The sequence below is a fragment of the Podarcis melisellensis genome (assembly GCF_964234715.1).
Source record: "Podarcis melisellensis genome assembly, chromosome: 7".
In the NCBI taxonomy this organism is placed as follows: domain Eukaryota; kingdom Metazoa; phylum Chordata; class Lepidosauria; order Squamata; family Lacertidae; genus Podarcis; species Podarcis melisellensis.
In genome coordinates, this window is record NC_138539.1 from 44,057,741 (window position 1) to 44,083,247 (window position 25,507).

Below are 25,507 nucleotides of genomic sequence, written 5' to 3' on the forward strand. Positions count from 1 at the left end.
GGAAAAGACTCTTGCCAGAAAAGATCCCTCATACATAAGAGCTGGTGGTTGACACAGGCTATTGAGCTCTTACAATGGATTTGTTTGTCTTCTGGTTTTAGATGGCTTTCATTCCTCCAAATTGCTCCTTGAATAATAGAAAAAAGCAATTTGAATTTCAGTGACAGATTGGACATAACAGGTTGCAACTATTAGGTCTAATTTTACCATACTGAGAAATAAAATTGCCTAAACATAAACATCGATCACTGATGCAGTAAATTAATTTGTACAGAAAAAAGTAGTTTAACTGCAGTGCACATTAAACAGAGAAAATTTTCAAAATTACTGCTCTCTGAATTAATTTGTACACTTGTTTACTTGTTCAAAACACAGTGTTAACTTCCCTTTTTCTGTATCCGATCTCATTTTGAGTCATATTTTTCAAGGCTAGACAAGTCACACACTTCAGAAGATTACACGCAGATGATTTTGAACAACTAGGAAATAGGCATGACTGTAGATTCTAGTTTAGGGTGGGAGCCGTATCTCAATGGGAAGAAAAGAGCCGCTGCTCATGTGCATGCTTAAATTCATATAAATGTATATAATTTAAGCTTTCAAGGGGGCAAAAGCTTCAAAATGTATGGGCGGCTGGTAAAAGACCTGGGCAGAGCTGTGTTGAAGCAGCCACGTGGCATCTTTATGGCTAACCAAACTGATGGACTTATTGAAGAACTCTTAAGTATTCTTTCTTTTTCCCAAGACAAACTTGACGTTTTAATTTTTTGCTAATTATCAGTAGTAGGAGAGGAAGCATGTAATTTAAAAATGTAAGGTTATATTAGTGATGGTTTCTGCTGAAGTGAACCTACTAAAAAAAATTTTTTTGGGTGCCGCTGCTGCTTTACATAGCGCCTCACATTCTGCTGTACTGGTAAGAGCATTGTTACTTAGAAAATGTAATTGAGAATGAGCCATTTCCCTTCAAATCAGAAGTATTTCTGTAATGCTTTTTTCTGACCTATTAAAAAAATAGTGCAGCTACTGAAGCTCTACTTTGAAGAGGAAGACTGGAAGGTGACGTGAGCAGTTTCTTAAAACCCCTTCCCCTTGTGCCCATCCAAAATTGCCCCCTGAGGCTGCTTTCAGCCCCACCATGAAAAACTGTTTTTAACAGTGTTGGAAGAGAGAGACCTGCATATCATGACCAGTTCCACTGTCGATTCACCCAAGAGTCAAAGATCTCATGGTTTCTGTGCACAGTGGCTTGGTCCTGTCCACACAGTAGCTATCAGGAATCCTGTTCTGTTTACGAGGGACACACTTCATACTTACAGAACCATTTTGTGTTATGTAACACCCCCGACGGCAGCCATTTTGTGACTGGTGCCCTTGGCACCTTCTAAAAATTCTAGATTTGTCCTCTGACCCAAAAAAGGTTGGCAACCATAGTATTACATGGTCGGTTTCCCATATGTTCTGTTTTCTGATAAAGTTCGGCTGAAGAAGTCACTTGTGAGCATATCCTAAAGACTCAAGGCTGATAAGAACCTGTCAGCAACTCATTCCCCATCCCTCAACAGTCTTGCAAAGAAGTTCACTAATACTGCTTCTTTGCAATGAGGACATTCAATCTGAGAGAATGATTTGCCCAGGTACCTCTTGTACTGGACTTGAGTGGGACTGAGATTCTTAAGATTCTTTCCTTTCAGCAGTGGGAATGAGCTTCTAATATGAGGATTTTGTTGAACTGTGGCATCGGTAATAAAAATATTGCTTGCTACAGTATACTTAATTGAAAGCAACATTTTTAATTTATATAAGCCTAAATTGGTTCTCGCTTTTTCTCTTTTTTTTTTTTTTTAAAAAGAATTGTCTGAACCACAATGGAACTGGATCTGCCAGTGCTCTTCAGCTTGATAGTATCTAGTCTGCTGTTTTCAAGGGCAGTAGTTTGATTCAACTACAGTTCCAATAAGTGACATATTTTCATGTCTCTAAGGCCCTGACAAGGGCACTGCTCTCAGGAGAAGTGGCTGAGCTCCTTGGAAGATGATTCCTTCCCTTCTCCTCTGTGCTGACACACAAAGATAATAGACAATTAACAGAGGGTATTCGAGGCATTGACAAGCCTAAGATTATCACTACCCATGGTAGGTGGTTGAGATGCAGAAGGGAAGACATGGATATAAAGCCAGGTATGCGGGAAATCGACGATAGGAATTCTGTTTTTAAATGAGTGACATATTTCTGAAAATTTATATGTTAATTCAAATTTTGTCCAGTGCCAGTGGCATGGCAATTGATACAGTATTAAGAGACATTACTATCTCATTAATATTCAGTCTTAATTGAAAGACTGAAACGCCATTCGATTTACTACAGTGGTACTTTGGGTTAAGTACTTAATTTGTTCAGGAGGTCCGTTCTTAACCTGAAGCACCACTTTAGCTAATGGGGCCTCCTGCAGCCGCCGCACCGCCTGAGCATGATTTCTATTCTCATGCTGGAGCAAAGTTCTTAACCCAAGGTAATATTTCTGGGTTAGCGGAGTCTGTAACCTGAAGCATATGTAACCTGAAGCGTATGTAACCCGAGGTACCACTGTATAATAATATCTTTGTGGTAATAAATGTTCTGGGTTATTTCACACATGTTTGTGCTTGAGCTGTATTTTAATCCTGTATAAATACATATGAATTGCAGTGCTTTATTGCTCTTGGAGTCCACTTAGACCAGTATAATAGCTTAATCAGCAGCCACCTTGCATCCTTCCATGATGAACACACTCCACCTCTGCCATGGTCTGCTTCTTGCTCTCTTTCTGTACTTGCAGTCCACTAAGGCAGTATTTCAACCAGTGCTGTTGTTGTTTTTTTAAGTTATATATAGTTTTCCAATTTAGATCAAACAGACGAAAATAGAAGAACATCAAATTCTCTTTCTTTGACTCCTTGGACTGCAAAGTTTCTTTCTTCAGTCCCTTCACAAGCTTATGGCTTGTTAGCCCTGCTGCACCAAATAGTATGACTGCATTTATAGGATCGACCGTGGGGATCTTTCCTATTTAAGTAGAACACCCACTAGGAGCTGGGGAAAGTGGCCAAATGGGTAGGAAAGATCTGCACATTGTTGCGGCAAAAATCTGGGTGCGAGGCTGCTCTGCCACCCAGCTCATCGGACTAAGTCTGTGGGTCCCTGCGGAGGAAAATGAGCTCAGCCGGAGACAGGAGCAAACTGCAGAAGATCCAAGTTTATTGCGCAACAGGTTCAAGGCGAGATTGAACAGTGAGAAAGGGGTGACATGAGTTTTTGAAACTCCCTCCATGTCCCAGAATACAGTGCAAAACACGTCATGAATACATTAAAGAGAGGTTTGGTTACACAGATTACATCATGAATATATTAAAGGGAGGTTGGGTTACACAGATTAACATATGGAGGAGGGAGGGGGGAATATGCAGAGCTACACCGGATTAACATAAGGAGGAGGGGGGGGGAATATGCAGAGCTGGAGATATGCACAGATAAACACTTCCTGGGGATGAGAAAACAATAGTCCCAAATATGCATAGTCTGCCACCTGACATTGTCTGGAGGAAAGGCTGATCAGAGCAATTTGAAAGGATTAGGGTCTTGACACCTTGCTTGAGGGATTTTGCTGGACAGGGGAAATGTGATGGAGTCCTAGGGTAATTGAGCAAACTGGCACGCTGATTTTCTATGAATTTTATAGATTTTAGTCCCTTTTGACATTGACAATTGGAAATAAATTGATATATTGTAGCGAAGAAGAAGGTGAAGAAGACATGCCCCCCCCTTCCGTAACAACATTTAGCTGTGCCCACATGGGTGTGAGATATTCACCATTTACTTGATAGCATGGTGTCACACTGGGAAAATAGCTTTGATGCCAGTGCGCATGTGCGTGAAAGGAGTCTTCTCCGTCCTGATGTATTATACCGTATCCAAATAAACTTTTCACATGGACAAGTGAGACTTCCTGCAGCAGTGCCTTCTGGCTGTGTTGCCACCATGTACCAAGAGAGGCTAGGCAGCATTGAGGTCAGGGTCCATTGGGCAGTATGCTGCTGCTGCTGGGAGTCTACTGCTGTGAGTCCACCCCACTTGGCGAGTCGCTCCAGCACATAGCTTACAAAGGGAGAGAGTTATGGAGGCCTGGTGTGCACATCACAGAAGACGCCTTCTTCCACATTCTTCACTCTGCACCCGGATTCTCTAGTGATGATGGGATTGTGTGTTCCTTTTTGACCATGTAAATAGGGGAGAAACACATGTTTCCTGAGGTTAAAACAAACCAAAGATTAGTCTAAACTGAGAGTGGAACTGGTTAACTGATTCTCTCTACTCTACATTCATTTGTCTGTAGCAGCCTGAACTGCCAATATAGTGTTCAGCTTCTGATAAATACTGGGTTCTCCTCAGCTGAAGAGATCAGCCTGATAAGATAAGGTGGCCTTAAAAAGAGAGAGAGAGAGAGTGAGTTAGAAAGTATGTTAACTGCTTTGGCTGCTGAATACCCCCTGGTAGTCAGAGATAAGACACCTTGAGCTTCTCAGCAGATTTTAGACAGGATGTAAATGAAGCAAAAAATATTTTTTATTTTTTTCCAAATCTAGTAGCTATTCTGCTGCTCACTCTTCCCCCTGCCCCCCACCCAAATCATGACAGCCAAAGGCTTAATTTACTATATTTCACATAGTGCTTCCATTCTGATCACAGGAAGCTGCTACCGAACAAAGAAAATATATCTGCATTTTTGAAGAGGCCTCTATTTCAGGCAGCTAATCGTGAGTTCCAGCAGGCTTTCCCAAATGGAATACATACGTAAGAGAAAGAAAATGTTGGCTGCAAAGCGGATTCACTTTTCCCCAGTTGCAATTAAGTCAAACCTCACCGGGAAACTTGCATGCAACTGACATTAAAAGCAAGCAGCAGATAATGCGGTTAAAGATGCAACACCGAAATACTCCCATCAGCCTCTGCTAGATCAAAATTAATTTGCATCATTACGCCTGTGAACAAACGATGTTGGGTGGTAGTCAACTAATGTTTACTCAGAGTAGGCCTATTGTAATTAATTAACATGACTTGGCTCATTGAAGAGATTGACTGTCACCCATTTCTTCCTCTCATCTGTAGGATGAAACAATCCTGATAGTTTGGGTTTTCTTATTTTCCATGGAGCAGGGATGAATGGAGGCTTCCCTCACAGACCTGAGAATGGTGTCTAGTCCAGCATCTACTTTGGGCAATTAAACTGTTCCGAGGTAAAAACACATGGAATCTGAATAGCTCCTCTCTCAGGAATTACAGTAGGCTCTGTTTATGTCACATCTTAGGATCAAATGAGGAACAGATGCTGGCTGCTGCACCCTCTTCCTCCTTTTCCTGGCTAGTCTCTTGTAATGCCTAAAGTGCTAGTGTTGGCTGTGGAAACCCAAGTTTAACACCCCACTCTAGTTGCATTCAGATAAATCCTCTAAAACTCTGGTTACAGCAGGGTTGGGCAACACGTGGCCCTTCAGATGCTGTTGGACTGCAATTACCATCAGCCCTAGCCAGCATAGCCAGCGGTTTGAGATGATGGGAGTTGTACTCCAGCAACATCTGGAAGGCCACAGGCTCCTCATCCCTAGTTTAGAGGATCAAGAACGAAACCTCTGTTTATACCTTCCCCCTTCTCATCTGTCTTTCTTTACTTTCCTAGCGAGGGAGTTACTTAATCACTTTGTAGTTTGATCAAAGCATTGTTTGTTGTTGCATTTGACCATGGCAAACTAAGCCATAGTGATGCAGCAAATACCTAACCACTGAAACAGCAGTGCTCTCGTATGCTTGTCATTAATCTAAGAAGCGGTGGGCAAATGTTTGACAACTCGAAAGGTAACAGTAGGATATGCCTTTATTAAGGCTAGCTACAAAGTCCCAAAGAAGTGAGCAGGCTTTTTAAGCTCAACCAACACTTCATTAGACTGCATGTTTGAGCGATATGAAAACAAAATAGGGATAGAAGATGAATGTTGATGGGTGGAATGAAAAGGCTTTAATCTGCAGATTGGAATAGAGAATGCGCATCATTTCCTGTAGAGAGCAGAACTGGCCACTATCACATGCACCTTGATCATATCTAAGTTAGATTATTGCAGTGGGACTGCCCCTGAATCATTTAAATTCTGTTTAGTATCATCTGCATTGGTTAACAGTATGTTAACAGTATGTTAACCAGTCTGATATAATTTATTTATTTTTTTAAATCTCGTGTGTGTGTGTGTGTGTGTGTGTGTGTGTGTGTGTAGAGAGAGAGAGAGAGAGAGAGAGAGATGCCCCATAACAACTCAAAGCAAAAAACAAAACACTTTAAAACATAGTATGCATAAATCAATAAAAATTAAGTTTAAAAACTGGAATACAGTTAAACAAATAAATCCAATCCATGATTGTATTTATACACCAGCCTTCATTGTAGCATGAACCCAGGCAGGTTACTGTAGAAACAAAATATTTTTTAGCTTATAATGCCCCAGACTGTTTCTGCACTATTTGAGTGCTGCTGATGTCCCCTCATGACCCTTCCTTACCAAAGACCAGGATGAAGATACAGGTTTTTCAACTGGCACTTAAAATTAAACAGAGTCAGCACCACTAGTATTTGGCATTCCAAAGCTGGGTGCCACTACCAAAATATTATCTTGGGCAATGGAACAATCTTCTTTACTCGGAGATGGTATAAGAATGGTATCCCCAGAAGCTCGTAAAGCATGTGGGCATTCCTTCAGATATCTCGAACGAGGTGCATGCCTAATTCATCAACCCATGAACCTAGAATCATAGAATTGTAGAGTTGGTCAAGGGACCACGAGGGTCATCTAGTCCAACCCCTTGCAATGCTGGAATCTTTTTGCCCAACATGGACAAAAATGGCTTGAACCCAGGACTCTGAGATTAAGTGTCTCAGTGTTCTATTATAAATCAAAAGAAAGTTAATTCGAAGGATATACTCGATCAAAATGGATGGTGACTGTGAAATCTATACATTTTAATCATCTTTTTATCTTAATATGCTGAATATACAGAGAACATGGGTGGAAGAGATGGACATTGAAATCGTTCTTTTGTTTGAACTTATAATAAAGAAGAAAACATTTATTGTCTCTTTTATAGGAGAATATCTTACAGGCAGAATATCTTATTTGATAATAGAACTTTCCGCTAGAAAAAGCTACTTAGGAAAATAACTTATGACTTAAGCATGAACGAAATACATCAGAAATTAGAAGGTTTTATGTTGTCAGAGTCTGGAATCTCTTTCCTTTCTTGTCACAGTATCTAAAACAGAAAAAGCCACCAGATGCTATTGTTAATGCAGAACCCCTTTAACTTTCTCCCCAAGTAACCCAACTGTTAATGCATTTAATTGGTCCTCCCAGAGTAGTTTTGAAATATTGATACATTTTAAAAACATCTGTAAATTATAAATAATTTTTAAAGTTCACATTTCTCTTTTGAATGCCCATTACAGAGTATTAGTTTTCAAGCAGTTAAATAAGTTATGAGACAAATGAGTGAGTTTAATGTGGGGCCACTGATGTGAAAAAAATGTGGTGGTTGTATTATTAAAGTTGTAGCTTTTCCAAAACTGTTTATATTTCTGTTGAGAGCAAATGGAGGAAATTGTGTAATAATGTATGATGCTCTATTGAAAATGGCTTGAGGCTTGGTAACTTATTATAGTGCCCACATTATTATTTTTTTTAAAAAGTATAAATATATTTCCCGCATGGACATCACACACCTTCTGGGACAACATAAAATTGTGGAGACACAATGGGTGCTAAGTAAACTACAAGAATTGATAGTTGCGTGTCGAGGTCCCCAGGTCCCAATAACTCACACATCACACAGAATTTTTGTTTAAGGTTTTTGGCATAATTTTGGCCACAACTTTATTAAAATACAAATTTGTGAGTGGTTGCTTAGGCATTGGTTGCGACTATCTGCCCCCACCATGGGGGACAGACTGACATTCCGCACGATGCGAAGGTCAGAATGGGGGAATACACTTGGGGGTTACGCGAAGCAGGGAACCTGCCCTCACCCCAAATGCAACCAGGAGATCATTGCTATGGCCCGAGCCCCCTTGACAGAGAGGACAAGCAATAGTTAGCCCCCAATTCCTTTAACGGAATCCCTTGCAGCAGCAGCATTAGAGGGGCAGGCACAGCCAATCCATGCCCCTCAACCAACCAAACCATAAACCAATGCCTAACCGCAACCTTACAAGTTGTGACGATTTGCTACGCAGTAGGCAAAAACCAAATGGCCCCAGCCAATCAGCCAGATGGACAAAATTCCTACCAGGCCCCCGCTCCAAAGCAGACAACCCCATGACAGGCATAGCAAGGTCAAAGCGAACAACCCTATTCTAGGGAGGGAGGGACGGGCAATCCGCTGCACGGGCGAAAAGAGGAAGCCCTAGCCTCGTGCAAGGAGTTTTAGCATTTCTGGCTGTCAATCAATAAATGGCAACATTAATTTCTTCCCAACAACAAGGGAAGCCCCAATCGCATCAGTGGCCAACGATCAGTTAGCCCACCCCCAACTTTGGAGTGTCCTGGCGGCCCCCACCGCAACACGTGCTCTCCATGAAGGAGAACATGCTTTGTGCGAAAAGACTGAAATGTGTGCTGTACAATTGATACACATATTGTGTATTATCTGAATATCACAGATGTTAAGCAAGTTTAAATTTTGTGATGTGCTGAGAAAATCATAGCCAAGTATTATATTTATTAGCATGGCCTTATGCCCAGCAAGTGCACAATATTTTATCTCAATACTACCTGAGGTCTTTTTAATTTGGTCAGACCATCACATTTCCCTGACATGCCTTCTCATATATTCAGGGCAGCTTTCTAGACAATTAGTTGCACTTTGGTAATAATAAAAGGTATATCCTGCCTCAAAATCTGAAACAAACTATTACAAGCTATATGATATGTAGTAACTCTGGTGCAAAAAACAACAACACAAAACTGTTTGACAGGAGCTACCTACTATCTATCTGGTCAACTGGGTCATATTTGTTCATTTCCTATTTAATATAATTTAAATTTGCATTGGAATGTATGCCAAAAGTGTATCCGGCTCCATGCACAGTATGCCTGCTTTTATGTTTGTGTACATGTAAATATGTAAATAAGTCTAGGGATATACTGGTGTGTCTGCTTTTGTCCCACTGCTGGAATATATTGCTTTGTCAATTCTTTTTCTGTACAGTGTTTTCTTCGAAAGTAACCATTGTTGTAAATCCTGTCTCTGTTAAGGAACCTTACTAGGTTGTACTTCCACATACATCATATTGAGCCCCCTGGGCCCAAGGACAGTTATGGGCCCAAGGACAGGTCTGTCGTTACAGGTAACTAGCCCAGGTAGCAAAAATATATCAGCAAGGCCTGCAACTGGGAGGTGTCTAGCCCTCTGATGTACCATATTTTCTCTTTGATCATGTACTAATCCAGCAGCTGTAGGCTGCTTGGTGACTCCTAATTTTAGGAGAAATCAACGTGTTTCTGTGGCCTTACGACACAAAAGTGGGACTCAAGAGGTGACTGTTTTGCTTTACATATGGATTTTCAGGTTCTTCAAGCAGCTCCATGCACAGTAGCTGCACATATATGTAACTGGCCAGGCTGACCACTTGGTAGTAGCATCATGAATTGCAGAGAGGCCTTTACCCTCACTGGTCAGCAACTTGAGGCAGGTGAAGCTGTCTATGTCAGGAATGGCAGTCCCTCAACTGCTGTTGCTATGGTCATGAAACCATGTCGGAGGCTTATGGCTGATAAGGCTTAAGCTGCTGAAAGCAAGTGGACACCAGCTCTGTTATGTCTCCAAGAGGATGGTCACATCCAGCTGTAGCAATAAGCAAATGCTTTTGTCCTGGAGTAGTGTTTTGATTTCATCAATCTTATGTATATTTCACAGCCTACAGTGTCTATAACAATATATGCATGAGACACTAGGCTAAAGGCGAATTTCCACCCTAGTGCAGCATCATTGTGTGTGCAGTGTTTAGCATCTTTTTGTATATCAGTATCTGGGACGCGGGTGGCGCTGTGGTGTAAACCACTGAGCCTAGGGCTTGCCGATTGGAAGGTCGGCTGTTCGAATCCCCGCGACGGAGTGAGCTCCCGTTGTTCAGTCACAGCTCTTGCCAACCTAGCAGTTTGAAAGCATGTCAAAGTGCAAGTAGATAAATAGGTACCGCTCCAGCAGGAAGGTAAACGGCGTTTCCGTGCGCTGCTCTGGTTTGCCAGAAGCGGCTTAGTCATGCTGGCCTCATGACCCTGAAGCTGTCTGCGGACAAACACCGGCTCCCTCGGCCTATAGAGCGAGATGAACACCGCAACCCCAGATTTGTCCATGACTGGACCTAATGGTCAGGGGGTACCTTTACCTTTTTATCTCCTTTGTATACCTTACACAACTGTTGGTCCAGAGTCAATCTGCTATCGCTGTATTTTGTTGAGATAGGCTTTGACAACTTGTCGGCTGCTGCTTTATATTGTGTTCTGTTGTAGATTGTTACGACCTGCTCTGGGATCACAACAGTGGGAAATGATGGGATTTTCCATCTTTTAAAAAATCCATTAGAGACTTGCTTATTTTACTAAACAGATCTGAATTTTTATTCATGAACATCCCTAAATGATGAAAATGAAAGTCCCATTTTTTGATATTTGGCAACTTTACAATATCCAAAGCACTGATAGGAAACTAGGCCCAGCTGGAGCTGTGAGGATGGAAGGTTGCCTGTTTTCCTTCTTCACAAAACAAATGTGTCCTTTACGTTTGGCAGAATGGGGTGGGAAGAGAAGGGATCATTGTGCTGAGACAATTGCATGAACTTGAGGCTTGAACAACTGCCCCTTCCATCCAAAAGCAACCTGAAGCACAACCATATGAATGTCAGTGTAACCAGTGCTTATTTTTTCTAGAAAAAGAGGTGCAGGAAATCCCAACATTTTTTGACGGACAACCCTAAGTTGTTGAGCTGCTTTTAGGGAGCAACCAAAAACACGCACCTCCCTGAAAGAGCTCCTTTCGGAAGAGCATAAAAGCGTCAACTCCCAGTCCATCCAAATTCCTCCACCCAGAAAACACTCAGCTTGCCCTCAACACCAGGATAATTATGGACACAGAGAAGGCCTGCTGGAACTCTCAGGAGAGGTGCTGGAACTAAGTCTGATAGGTTGATGGTGGATTCCTGGCGCATCCAAGAGCTCCTTTCAGTCAGGAAGGCTATTTTAATTATTCTAGGAAAGTACTGATGCCTCCTTTGGAGACAGAGCTTGCTTTATGGTTGCATACAGGTCTCACTTACATTACATTACATTACAGTGCATTCCCTACAAATTGTTTGTTAGGCGAGCGTTCACATAATGAGTCCATGATTTCCATTGCTTCCTATGGAAGCGTTTCTAATCTGGGATTTGTCCAGTCCCCCCACCCCAACACACACACAACACCATGGCATCTTGCTGAAATGCAGCAAAAAAGATACAAATGAAAAACTGAATTTCTGCTATCTCCTGCTCCTGATTTCTCTGATCTCGTCCCCTCTCTCCCTCCCTGCATGGTTTCTGCCTGAAAAGGCAGTAAGGAACATGTAATGAAGTGGGCCACCTCTGTCTGTTCAGATATCTGAATCTGTGGGGTATATAGTGATGCTTCAGCCTAATTATTTACATTCGGATAAGCGAATTTTTGTATAGTGAGCGGGACCTATGTGTAATTGGATCTAGCTGAGAACGTCCTGTAAAAAAGCGATGTCTTGCCCCAGTTGACCAGCTAATTGCATCATAATGTTCATGCAGCTGATTTTGTTAGGAGGTTCAACTAATTTTAACAGGGGCCTAGAGCCATTTCCATGTTCTTTACCATTTTTAAAATTGGTTTGCTTTGTGCTGATTATAGAGTGGTGTTTTCAAAAGCACTCAAGCCCCTGTTGATTTGGATCACAAGCCTGTTAAGAGCTTTGGTGATGTCAGCCAAAATAAAGGCAAATACATAGAAAAGGGAGAACAGAGCTCCTACTTTTCTGCTTGCAAAACAGTTGAGCCCAAATGTGTGTAAGTCATGCCCCTTTCTGATGCCTGGCCACGTTGTTCAGAAGCAGCTCTGTTAATTCAGTGAGTGGCACTGGGGGATAAGATCACTTTCAAGACTTCACAACTATTGAGGTTGGCATATGAGTGGCTGGCTGCTTGCACCACAGAGGTGCTTTGTGCTTTGATGCCTCCTTCATCCCACCCCTATGGAATAACTCCTTCTGGTATTACTTCACTTTTCTGTTAGCAGAGCACTTTCCCCATAAATATGACTGAACAGGTGTTACTTTGCCACTAACTGAGTTTCCAGCTGTCCTCCTCCAACACAGACAGGGCAAAAATCTGTTGTTTGGTCCTATTAGGCAGACTAGAGTGCTCTCGAGCCCGAGACGGAGATCTTTCTTGCAGGATATGGTAGTTTTGTTGCCAGAAGATGGCCAGGAAGGCCTGGCTAGCTAACAAAGACAGTCCTTCAGCTGCTGGGTGTAGTTCCAGCTTTGCATTCCCGTTGGCAGCGGCACAGAGAGTGCTGCAGTGTGGCCAGCCAGAAAAATTAGGAAATAAGGACCTCTTTTATTTACTCAGGCTGCTGAATCATGGGCATTCCTGTCTGCTTGGAGAAAAGTCAGGCAGCTCTACTTTCCACTGGAAATCTCAAGAGTGTTTGGTACTTTCATCTCAGAGTGTTCACACACTTGTTTTAATGTGCTTTATGGAAATGGTGAAACTCAGCAAGTAAGGGCTGCTGTGGGGTGGGGGGAGCTCCCCTCGATGCACTAACGATCCATTCAAATCTGCATGTGTAAATAGACTTCATAGCCCGTGCAGCTGATTTCTAGCATCTTTTTCTCTCTCTTCAATTGCACAAGCTAGGCCTCGCTTTAGAAGTCAGCTGGTGTGAAGTGCCTGGTTCCCAAAATTAAAAATTAACATGGACATGCTAAGTGCATCACATTGAAACACAGAATCCTTGCAGTAACACAAAAAAGGCATTTACAGTAAGTAGCACTTAGCGACTGGTAGGATTTAAAGGGAAATATGCACATGTGTACACACTCACACAATCGTTGATTTAGAAAATGTACTTTTATCTCCCTCACTCCCCAAGTCATGAAATACTCTGGGGAATGCTTCAGGATATAGTCTGTAAAACTCCCACTGCTTCCCGAGACAAATTTAATATGTGCGTCCGTAAATGGACTTTGGATCAAAGTAGTTTGAAAACAAAAGTTCTGTATAAAAGTATAAGTTAATATGAGTACCATTGGCCTCCTTCAGCATGCCCTTTATGTATATTTGTCTGTTTCTGCATTACCATGGAGTTCATAGTATTCTCCTACTCAGTTTTGTAAGGCATGAACTATACATTATATTACAGTCTTACTCTTTTTATATATCTATCATCTATCTATCTATATCTATCTATCTATATCAATCTATCTATCATCTATCTATATCTATCTATCTATCTATCTATCTATCTATCATCTATCTATCATCTATCTATCATCTATCTACTCAGCAGCAGCCAATACTGCATTTTTATGCAGCTTCTTAAACCACTCACAAGGTTCCCAGGCTGAAAATCTTCTACCCTCAGCTGCTTTTACCACAGTTACTGAGAGGATGCTGGCATTTGTAAAAGCAACTTCTCCCCTTTTTTTTCTTTTGATGGGTGGGTGATGTTCTGTGGGAAAGAGGTGCAAAAGTAGTTGCCCAGGTTCCCCCTTTCTTTATTATTTATTTCATTTCCTCACAAGGTGATTTACAACTTTAAAAGTTAAACAAAACAATTGTTTTAAACGGATAAATTTGTATTGGGGAGAGGCAGCAATCAAATCAATAAAAAACTTGGTGGAATACAAAACAAAATGTCTGTAGGGACCACTTAAAGGCCACAAGCAAGCTTCATTTTGTAAAGCAGAAAAAGAAAGGTTTTGAAAAGAAACATGGAACTCATCGTAACATATTGGTCAGTCCTCAAAATGCATGGAATGAAAGGGCTGTGATGCAGGTCATCTTCAATCCACAAACAAGGCATATGAATGCAGTGGACCTTATAGGAAGAACTTATTCCCTACCTTGATAGCGGCAACACTGTTCAGCTAGCTTCCAAAAGGCTGTTGCTTGTTTCCTACCATATTTTAGAGTAAACATGGCTGCTACTGCAAATTTCCCTTGTGTTTTATGATTGCTAATTCCATATCCTTTCTGGAGTCAGTACATCTTGCTTTGCCAGGGTTTTGGCTTTGATAATGTACAGCAAAGAGTTCCCTTACATTCCGTGTAATTGCACAATGGTGACATGCGGCTCCCTGGTCTGCTTCTATCCCCCTTCTGTGGAACTCTGAGCAGCCATTACTTGGTACAGAGCTGATCTTCTGTGTGGATATCTCCCAGTCTGTTTCACCCAATTTGTATGTGCAACTTCCTTCCTCTGTGTGCCCACCCCTCCAATCTTCCCTAGGAAATTCTTGTTAATTTCTGTTCATACCAAATGGGAAATCTTACCAGGTATCAATGCAGCAAGAGATCCCTTTACAGTGTTGAAAATGTAGAATTTCACTTTTAAAATGGAGTTGCAATAATTAGCTCTCTGCAGTCTTAATATTGTTTTAAATGAGATATCCTTTTAACACTAGGGGTTATTATTCCACTGAATCATTTTGGCCCTGATTCATAAGAATAAGTCAGTGCTGCTTCTGAAGTTTGTTAATCTTCTTTTTGGGGGGTGGGGGGGTCTCATGTTAAAGTTGAAAGATTCTTAGAAGGAAGCAAAGGGAGATAGTTTTTTAAAAGAAAGGAAAGTATACCAAAATATAAGCAAAATAAGTTAGAGGAGAACAGTTATAAGTAAAGTAACTGTAACATTAATAGGTAAAATGATCAGGCACTAGCTACAAAAAGAATACAATAGAATCTCAGCAGTGGTGCAATGTTCCAAACACTCATGTATTTCTACAAATATTTATAGAAGAATATATCAGGTCTTTGTAGGACGTATCATTTAAAACTAAGTTCATGAAAAGTTGGGATCACAAGTGATTGCAAAGCCTATTTCTTGTACCAAAGAACTTGCTGTCTCTCTCACAACATTAAATACATATTTTGGAAATTTGCTATTAATAACATATATATTGAGAACTATGATCATATATGGTAATAGCTCCAAGCCTTCTTTGTGCTAAATTTTGGAAAGTCGCGGAGAATAATATTCTGCTGCCTAATAGTTTCTGAGTACAACTTGGAAGTGCTGGTTTTGACTTATAAAGCACCAAACGCACCTTTCTCCATATAATCCTGCAGGAGAACGGACATCTTACATAGAGGCCCTTCTTGCTGTTCCTTCAGGAATGTATAAGGTCCTAAAACATAATTAATTAGCCAGTCTGAGCACTTAGAAAAGGATGCTGTGGTTACTAAGACCCAACATGGGTTTCTCAAAAGAAAGTCATGCCTGAGAAATCTATTTTTTTATATAGAGAGCTACAAGCTTGGTGGATCAGGGGAATGATGTGGACATAGTATATCTTTATTTCAGTAAGGCTTTTAACAAATTCTCCCTTGATATTCTTGTGGAGAAACTGGTAAAATATGGACTGAATTACCATAGTTAGATGGATTTGTGGGTGGTTGACTGACCGAACCCAAAAAATACCCATTAATGGTTCCTCATTAATGGTCAATGGGGTGCTGCAGTGTCCTATTCTGGGCCCAGCATTGTTCAATGTCTTAAAAAGTGAAGGAACTGAGTGGATTCTAATCAAATCCGCAGATGACACCAAACTCAGAGGGGTAGCTAATGCTGCAGAAGATAACATTGGGATTCAAGATGACTGTAACGAATTAGAGAACTGGACCAAAAGTAACAAAACAAATTTCAATAGGGACATATGTAAGGTTCTACACTCGGGTAAGAAGAACCAGCTGCACCAATAAAAAATGGGACACACATACACACACAGTTCTCTCCATAGCAACTTGCAAACCTGAAAGCTGCTTCTTGGCCCACTTTCTCTGCTGGATGTGCTTTGCTCTTTTCAAAGGGCTGCTCTGGTGTTTCCCTCCTGGAATTGGTTGAGCTCCCTGTTTTGACTTTGGGGGTTAATGGGAGTCTCAGGGCTGCAAGGGAGGGTGCCTAGGAAGGAGAGAAGTCCAGATAGTAAAAAATAGTTGACAAGCTAAGAGCCTCAGTGGCACCCTCTGGAGTTATCACCAGGGGTAAAGGTTCTGGCTAAATGCTCTTAGTTTTGCCCTTGTCACATGGAAGATGGAGCAAGCTTGTTTTCTCTTGCTCCGGAGCGTAGGACTGAACCAATGGCTTCAAGGTACAAGAAAGAAGATTCTGACTAAACATCAGGAAGAACTTTCTGACAGTAACAGCTGTTCAGCAGTGGACTAGACTCGCAAGGTGGTGGACTCTCCTTCCTTGGAGATTGGACCAGATGACCCTTAGGATCCCTTCCAACTCTACAGTTCTATGATTCTATGACAATACATGAAAAGTTCTTTTCTGTGGTAGCCCCCTTGCCTCTGGAATTCCATCTTCCAGGAGATCTGCTTGGCTTCTTCACTGCCTGTGTTTAGGAGGCAGTGGTGTAGCGTGGGGGGTGCAGGGGGGCCGGCCGCACCGGGCGCAACATCTGAGGGTTAGGGTTAGGGGGCGCAAATCCACGGGTTAGAGGGTGCAAATTACTTGCCTTGCCCCGGGTGCTGACAACCCACGCTACGCCACTGTTAGGAGGGCAGTTAAAACTTTTCAGTTTCTTCAGACATTTAAGCCCCTCTAGATATGTTGGCTGCTGTGAGTTTTGTTGTTATTGATTTTTCATGTTTCCCCCCTTTTAGTGTACTAAAATCTGCATAATGGTCCTGTATGTTAGAAACCAAGGAAGTCAGAAACAGAGCAGGTATATATAATTGTTTGGAACAAAAAAGCACAGGAACAAATGTATTTAGCTGATACTTTATAATGATGAAAGATCTATGTATTTATTCGTTATTTTCTTTGGAAAATAAAATACTTAAATTTTATCAAAATTGCATTACTCATAAATTCAATTTTATAAAGAATGGGCTGGTTTAAAAAAAAATACCATGCTTTTGGTGTTTAAAACAAAGACCAGAATATCCCTTAAAGTTTCAACGAAATAAAGCAGTTGCATTTGAAGCTCCAGCTGCTTGATGTTGATCGGTGCTCCTCACAGAACATGAATCATTTTCCTTGAAACGGTTTTCTTGTGCCCCTTTAAGGACAGTAGACTTGAGAAAAAGAGTGCTTTGGTGGGTGGAGTGTTCTTGGAAGGGCTGGGGACATGGAAAGAATGCTCAGGACTTGATTCTTCAGGGAGCCAAGCCATATGCCTGGAGGTTTCCCCCCTCCCTCCCTTCCTGGCTGAGCACTTCAGGAGGGGAGGGGAAGCTGGTCCTTCGCCTCAGATCATGCCCTGAGGAGCTGTAATCCAGCAGGCAGGAAATATTTCAAGACAGCCCTTTCCCCTAAAGGAACCCAAAGGAAAAGAACTGCCAAGGGGTGAGGGTGATGTGGGATAAAGGAGAGACAAAGGGGTGGTAATGAGGGACTTTCCTGAGGTCCAAAATTCTGTCAAGGGAGGTCTGTGTAGTGTGTGTGTGTGTGTGTGTGTGTGTGTGTGTGTGTGAGAGAGAGAGAGAGAGAGAGAGAGAGAGAGAGAGAGAGAGAGAGATGCATTATGTTTAGACACATCTGCACATGTTAACATGTGTATATTAGGATTTGTCAGGTGAAATTATGAGATAACGTAGAAGTTATATTGGTAAAGTTACATCTGAAGTTTTGTAATTTGTGTAATGTGATGTTCCTCTTTGACATTTTGTTTAAAGCTCTCCATGGCCTCTCCCACCTCTAAGATTGTGGGTAGGCAAACTAAGGCCCGGGGGCCGGATCCGGCCCAGTCGCCTTCTAAACTAAGGCCCATGGACGGTCCAGGAATCAGCGTGTTTTTACATGCGTAGAATGTGTCCTTTTGTTTAAAATGCATCTCTGGGTTATTTGTGGGACCCGCCTGGTGTTTTTACATGAGTAGAATGTGTGCTTTTATTTAAAATACATCTCTGGGTTATTTGTGGGGCATAGAAATTCGTTCCTTTTAAATTCAAATTATAGTCTGGCTCCCCACAAGGTCTGAGGGACAATGGACCCCCCACCCCCACCCCGCTTAAAAAGTTTGCTGACCCCTGTTTAAGATCATTTCTTCTCATACATTGCTTTCTGTGCCTTTCCCTTCTCTAGCTCTGGCATCCTGCACTGTCTCCCTCAAACATATCTGCTTTATCTACCTTGCTGCCCTTTGTGCTTGAAAACACCTCACGGAACACAACTTCACATCCTTCAAATCACTCCTTAAAACCTATGTTTTGCATGGAGTCTTTGGCACAACATCCCTAGACCTCATGTACTGCCACAACAAAGAATGGAGTTCAACATTGTGCTATTACAAGCATTGCGACTTGCCAGATGAAACGAACCCCCATCTTTTCTGTTGTTTTCTTGTTGTTCTGGGGATTCTCCCAAGTCCATTTTAGTGTGTGCAAAGGGCATGAGGGGGGGGGAGGGGAGGAGAATCCTGCCCTAAGTGTGTGATCAAGCCTAAGTTTGTGTAAAGGAAGCAACTAACATTTGTCCCTTTGGATTCTGTGAAGCATCATGACATTGATGATGCTATATGGAAATAAGGAAATAAGCATTTGACCTAAGAGGAAAAGACTGGTGAGGTTTATTTTATCACGAACCCACTAATTCCAGTGGGACTTGCGCAGTGATATAGAGAAGGTATTGCCCTAATGAATGTAGCCTACTTACTATAAAATATTTTGTCTAGAAGACAGAACACGGGACAGCTGAAGTCAAATCTGACTTCTATGCTTCTTTCCATATTGGTAGGCTGCCTTATCCGCAAGATGCTCCTTGTGTGGTAGCCCATTTAATTTTTAATCTTTTTGGATCATGGAGCAGTTTGAAGATCCTGACAGGAATCGGGCATAGCCTGTGGACAGCCTCTGAATAATAAAGAAGAGGACACAACCTGTCCACTGTTCAGCTTGCACTTAAAAGCATTGTTGGAATGGGCAAGGATCCAGGAATGGTATTGGTTGTTTTCTCAGAGTTAGATGGTTGCTGTCTGGCATTGATAGTGAGATGGTGTTGTTATCGGTTTCGAAATGCAGGAAAAGGACAAATCCTCTTCTGTTTCCTGTGGATAAGCATAAAGTTCACAATCGAGTGAAATCTTGTTACTTTAAAGAAAGCAGACTTGGAGTGTTTTTATGTAAGCCAATTGTGGCTTTTGTGTTGTATGATAAATAATTTGCCTTTTAGAGGCTGTAGGTATTAAGGAGTTGTGAATTTATTTATTTATCGGCACACATTTAATATATGATTTCTCCAAGGATTATTATTCAGGGTTTTTGTTTTTTTAAAAAAATGTTATTATTCTAATTGACTTGGTATTGCAAGAAATATTATTACCTATAATATAAATAAATAAAGGTTTTGTTTAATACTTCAAGTGTCAGGTGTTTTGTTTGCTGGATCAGTGTTTTAAACACTGAAATGAATGGGTAGTTTCTTGCATAGCTCTCATTCACTTCAGTGGATGTGAGCAAGAGAACTTTGTGCTAGTTTGAGCTCTAGATAACTAGCAACAAATCATTTGTCAGAATAAACGGTTGTATATAAATGGAACTAAAATCAGCATAAAATTATGTTAATGTATAACGATACAAGTATTTTGAGTTAACTAATTTTTTATTCTAGCAGTGAAACACTTCTTCTTGGAGTATTTTCTGTCATAAGTGATTTGTAGACATTCTCCATCTAAAAAAGAAATTGACACATTGGTTTCTATAGGTTTCAGCCTAAAACCCAGAAATGAAGTAGTATAATAGCTAAGTCGTTTTGGTTACTACTTGGCATATGTTCTTGTTTGTCTTTTCATTGTTACTCATAAATCTTTCAGCTTTTACCATAATAATTTGTCATTTGTTCCTGTTTCCAGTTTTTTTGCAAGTTGCTTTGTCTATGATCACCTAAATGTTTGGGCTCTGTTTTACTAAGGAAGTTCCGCCAGTAAAGTTTTTTTGCAAAGAGGAAGAAATGGTGGGCAACCTCTTGAACTTTAGAAGAAGATAATACACGGTTCGAATCTAGCTTTTGTGAAGTTCACTCCTTTCACTTAACCCTGGCTGACTCAATATAAACCTAATACAAGCTCACGTGTTATTAGCCATGTATTTATTTCGGTGATGGTTAGTAGCTGCTAAATTATCTGAGTTCAAGTGGGAAACTGCAGCAAAGTAATAGAGGGTGTCACCAGCTCCCAACAGCGTGTTTCTGAAGATATTTTTTTCATTGTGTTTTATGCTTTCTTCTTTAACTCTGGTAGCTGAGCACCAAAATTCCTAATAATCCATTAAAGTATGTTCTTTTCAGGACCAAGTTTAATACAAAAGTGAGAAATTTGAATTACTCTGTTTTTATTAAATATTAGGCATGCGGGTGACTCTTAATTTTGAAATAATTTTCTAATACTTTTTCCCTGGTTGGCACTTCCAGTTGTTCCTGTAGTATACAAATCATTTTATGGTGGATACAAAAGACACATTAAGTATATTAAAATCTGCATTTTAATAAAGATGTCAATGTATAATACGCATCAAGCAACTACAAATGATAAAAGCAATAAAATGCGGGAACAGACCGATTTCATGGCTTTTCCTTGTTTACCATCCGATTTGAATTAGTATATTATAGAAGATGGGTGCGGGTGCAGAAGGCAGCCTGCCGATGTTGTACAATTGCATGTGCATTTCAGTACATTTCTGATCAAATGTATATATTCATGACAAGTACTGTCTGAAGAGGAAGCCCTTAACCGTTTGCTTCTCTTACCTCCCTTTTTCCAGATGGAGTAGACATTGAGGATGACCCTTCCTGCTCATGGCCAGCTTCTTCACCTTCAAGCAAAGACCAGACTTCCCCAAGCCATGGAGACGGCTGTGATTTTGGCGAAGAAGAAGGTGTCCCTGGACTGCCCTACCCCTGCCAGTTTTGTGACAAGTCGTTTAGCCGCCTCAGCTATTTGAAGCACCACGAGCAAAGTCACAGCGACAAGCTCCCTTTCAAGTGCACGTATTGCAGCCGCCTTTTCAAACACAAGCGGAGCAGAGATCGCCACATCAAACTCCACACGGGAGATAAGAAATACCACTGTAGCGAGTGCGATGCAGCGTTTTCGAGAAGTGATCACCTTAAAATCCACCTAAAGACTCATACCTCTAACAAGCCATATAAGTGTGCCATTTGCCGGCGCGGGTTCCTCTCCTCTAGTTCGCTTCACGGTCACATGCAAGTTCACGAGAGGAACAAAGATGGTTCCCAGTCTGCCTCCCGGATGGAGGACTGGAAAATGAAGGACACTCAGAAGTGCAGTCAATGTGAAGAAGGTTTTGATTTCCCCGAAGACCTTCAGAAGCACATAGCAGAATGCCACCCAGAGTGTTCCCCAAATGAAGACAGAGCTGCTCTTCAGTGCGTTTACTGCCATGAACTCTTTGTAGAGGAAAGTTCCCTTGTAAACCACATGGAGCAGGCTCACAATGGAGCGGAAAAGAAACACATGTGCAGTATTTGCTCAGAGAACTTCCATAGCGTCGAAGAGCTGTATAGCCACATGGATAGCCACCAGCAGCCCGAATCATGCAACCACAGCAACAGCCCCTCTTTAGTGACTGTTGGCTACACCTCAGTGTCTAGCACTACACCAGATTCAAACCTCTCAGTGGACAGTTCAACTATGGTTGAAACAGCTCCCCCCATAACAAAAGGCCGTGGAAGAAAACGGGCAGCCCAACAGGTGACAGATATCACGGGGCCTTCAAGCAAGCAAGCCAAGGTTACCTACAGCTGCATATACTGCAGCAAGCAATTGTTTTCGAGCCTTGCAGTGCTCCAGATACACCTGAAAACTATGCATTTAGATAAACCCGAACAGGCCCATATTTGCCAGTATTGTTTAGAAGTATTACCTTCGCTTTACAATCTGAACGAGCATCTTAAACAAATACACGAAGGCCCAGATCCTGCGCTGATTGTTTCGACCATGCCTGCTATGATCTACCAGTGCAACTTCTGCTCGGAAGTTTTCAATGACCTCAACACTCTTCAGGAACACATTAGATGTAATCACGGATTTGCAAATCCAGCTGCTAAGGACAGTAATGCGTTCTTTTGTCCCCATTGTTACATGGGATTTCTTACTGATTCTTCTTTGGAAGAGCATATTAGACAAGTCCATTGTGATCTCAGTAGTTCCCGTTTTGGTTCTCCTGTGCTGGGAACCCCCAAGGACCCAGTTGTGGAAGTGTATTCTTGTTCTTATTGTACAAATTCCCCAATATTTAATAGTGTTCTTAAACTGAATAAACATATAAAGGAAAATCACAAGAACATTCCGTTAGCGCTAAACTACATTCATAATGGAAAGAAATCTAGAGCCATGAGCCCCTTATCTCCAGTGACTATAGAGCAGGCTTCTTTAAAGATGATGCAAGCGGTTGGTGGTGCCCCTCCACGCCCTACTGGAGAATACATTTGCAATCAGTGTGGTGCTAAGTACACTTCCTTGGATGGTTTCCAGACTCACTTAAAAACACACCTTGACACTGTCCTACCCAAACTGACTTGTCCTCAGTGCAACAAGGAGTTTCCAAACCAAGAGTCCCTGCTGAAGCACGTGACCATCCACTTCATGATAACCTCCACTTACTACATCTGTGAAAGTTGTGACAAACAGTTTACTTCGGTGGATGACTTGCAGAAGCACTTGCTTGACATGCATACCTTCGTGTTTTTCCGCTGCACTTTGTGCCAAGAGGTGTTTGATTCAAAGGTCTCCATTCAGCTTCACCTGGCCGTGAAGCACAGCAACGAAAAGAAGGTGTACAGGTGCACCTCCTGCAACTGGGATTTCCGCAACGAGATGGACTTGCAGCTCCATGTCAAACACAACCATCTCGAGAACCAAGGGAAAGTGCATAAGTGTATCTTTTGTGGCGAATCCTTTGGTACCGAGGTGGAGCTGCAGTGCCACATCACAACGCACAGCAAAAAGTACAACTGCAAGTTTTGCAGCAAAGCATTTCATGCCATCATATTGCTGGAGAAACACTTGAGGGAAAAGCACTGCGTCTTTGAAACAAAAACCCCTAATTGTGGAACCAATGGAGCATCTGAGCCAGTTCAGAAAGAAGAAGTAGAGCTACAGACCTTGCTGACAAATAGCCAGGAGTCACACAATAGCCATGATGGCAGTGAAGAAGACGTCGATACATCTGAGCCAATGTACGGATGTGATATTTGCGGGGCGGCCTATACAATGGAGTCTCTCCTGCAAAATCACCAGCTGCGAGATCACAACATCCGACCCGGGGAAAGTGCCATAATTAAGAAAAAGGCAGAACTGATTAAAGGGAACTACAAGTGCAATGTGTGCTCTCGGACGTTCTTTTCAGAAAACGGACTCCGTGAACACATGCAGACACATTTGGGTCCAGTGAAACACTATATGTGCCCAATATGCGGCGAGCGATTTCCGTCTCTTCTGACTCTTACAGAACATAAAGTCACACATAGTAAGAGCCTAGATACAGGGAATTGCAGAATTTGCAAAATGCCTCTTCAGAGCGAGGAAGAATTTTTGGAGCATTGTCAGATGCACCCTGATTTGCGAAACTCCTTGACGGGATTCCGTTGTGTGGTATGTATGCAAACAGTGACTTCCACTTTGGAGCTGAAGATCCATGGGACATTTCACATGCAGAAGACGAGCAGCACTTCAGCAGTGCAGGCCACAGGGCGAGTGCAGCATCTCCAGAAACTGTACAAATGTGCTTCTTGCCTGAAGGAATTCCGTTCAAAACAGGACTTGGTGAAACTTGACATCAATGGCCTGCCATATGGTCTGTGTGCCGCCTGCGTTAATCTCAGCAAAAGTGGCAGTCCAAGCATCAACATCCCTTCCAGCAGTAATAGGCAAGGCATGGGCCAGAATGAGAACTTGAGTTCCGCAGAGAACAAAAGCAAAGCAGGAGGGTTGAAGACTCGCTGTTCAAGTTGCAATGTTAAATTTGAATCAGAAAGTGAACTTCAAAACCACATCCAGTCAGTCCATAGAGAGCTCATTCCGGACAGCAATAGTACACATCTGAAAACACCACAGGTATCACCAATGCCCAGAATCAGTCCATCTCAATCTGAAGAGGTAATTCTCTCTCTCTTTGCTTAAAAACAGACCTTTGATTTTTTTAAAAAAATGCATAGTATCATTTTTTATTTTTTATTTTGCTAGTTATTTGCCAGGATATGCTTAGCTGGAATGTGTGGTGTCTCTCCCATAGCCATTAGCTAGCTAGCAATTACTTGCTTCTTGATAAGCCTTGTGTTTTGGCTTGAATGATGCAGAGTAGGACTAATTCCAGTCTCCCTAGGATATTGTCTTCTTTATCACTGAAGAGAATAATCTTCATGCCAGCACAACTGAGAGCTGGAATCTTAGCTGAGGTTCATTTCGAGTTGGAATCCCTAGTTCTGAGTTATGCTTACGGCACAGAGTGTTAATGACACAAAAGTAAACTACATCAAGCCAAAGCGTTGGCATGCAGAGCGCTGTTTTTGAAAATATTTGTGAGCAACAGAGCAGGAGGGCTATTTTTGTAAATTATGTTGTTGACATTAATTTTCCCCTGTCTTGCTCTACTTTGATTAAAAAGAAACGCCACAGTGTAACACCTACATTTGCTAAAGGGCAAATTAGTCTTTTCATTGCAATTTAATTTTTATTTCTGTGTGTGCATGTTTGACAGAATATCAAGCCAGGCATCAGATGATTAACATTTCTTGCAGAATAATCTGTAACATAAAATTGTACAAATGTGAGTGTCCCATGGGGCATTAACAAGATCACACTCTTATTCCAGATTAATTAATTTGCAGTAAATGCTATGGCCTTGTTCTATTATCATAATCACTAACACGAATTAGAATTGCCAAAGGGGGCATTCCCAAGCACACTTAAATGTACATTATTTATCCCTTGACTTGCTTTAGTTTCCATTTTGTTTACACTTTGGGGAAGGAAACATATTGCCCATGGCCTACATCCAGGCACTTTTAAGTCTTGTTCCCCTATCCTCCTACTGCACCCATGCATACCTATTCATCTGAGAGCCTGATAGATCGAGAAGAAACAAAGCTTAGCCAGGAGGGGAAGTTGTGGTAGTCCAAATGTGTCGCAGCCACCCAGTGTCTATGCTTAGTCTACGTCATTTGATTTTCATTAAGGAAAAGGGTAGCT

General features: G+C 41.6%; 1 protein-coding gene across 10 annotated transcripts in view; it reads left to right on the forward strand.

The window, feature by feature from the left end:
* ZNF521 (zinc finger protein 521) overlaps positions 1-25,507 on the forward strand; it is a 293,634-nt gene that overhangs the window by 100,919 nt on the left and 167,208 nt on the right. For all 10 annotated transcript variants that reach the window (XM_081919941.1, XM_081919942.1, XM_081919944.1 and 7 more), the window contains one exon: positions 21,060-24,415. In XM_081919941.1, coding sequence (XP_081776067.1) covers positions 21,500-24,415 — 2,916 coding nt within the window. In that variant the 5' untranslated portion in view covers positions 21,060-21,499. The remainder of the gene's footprint in view (positions 1-21,059; positions 24,416-25,507) is intronic.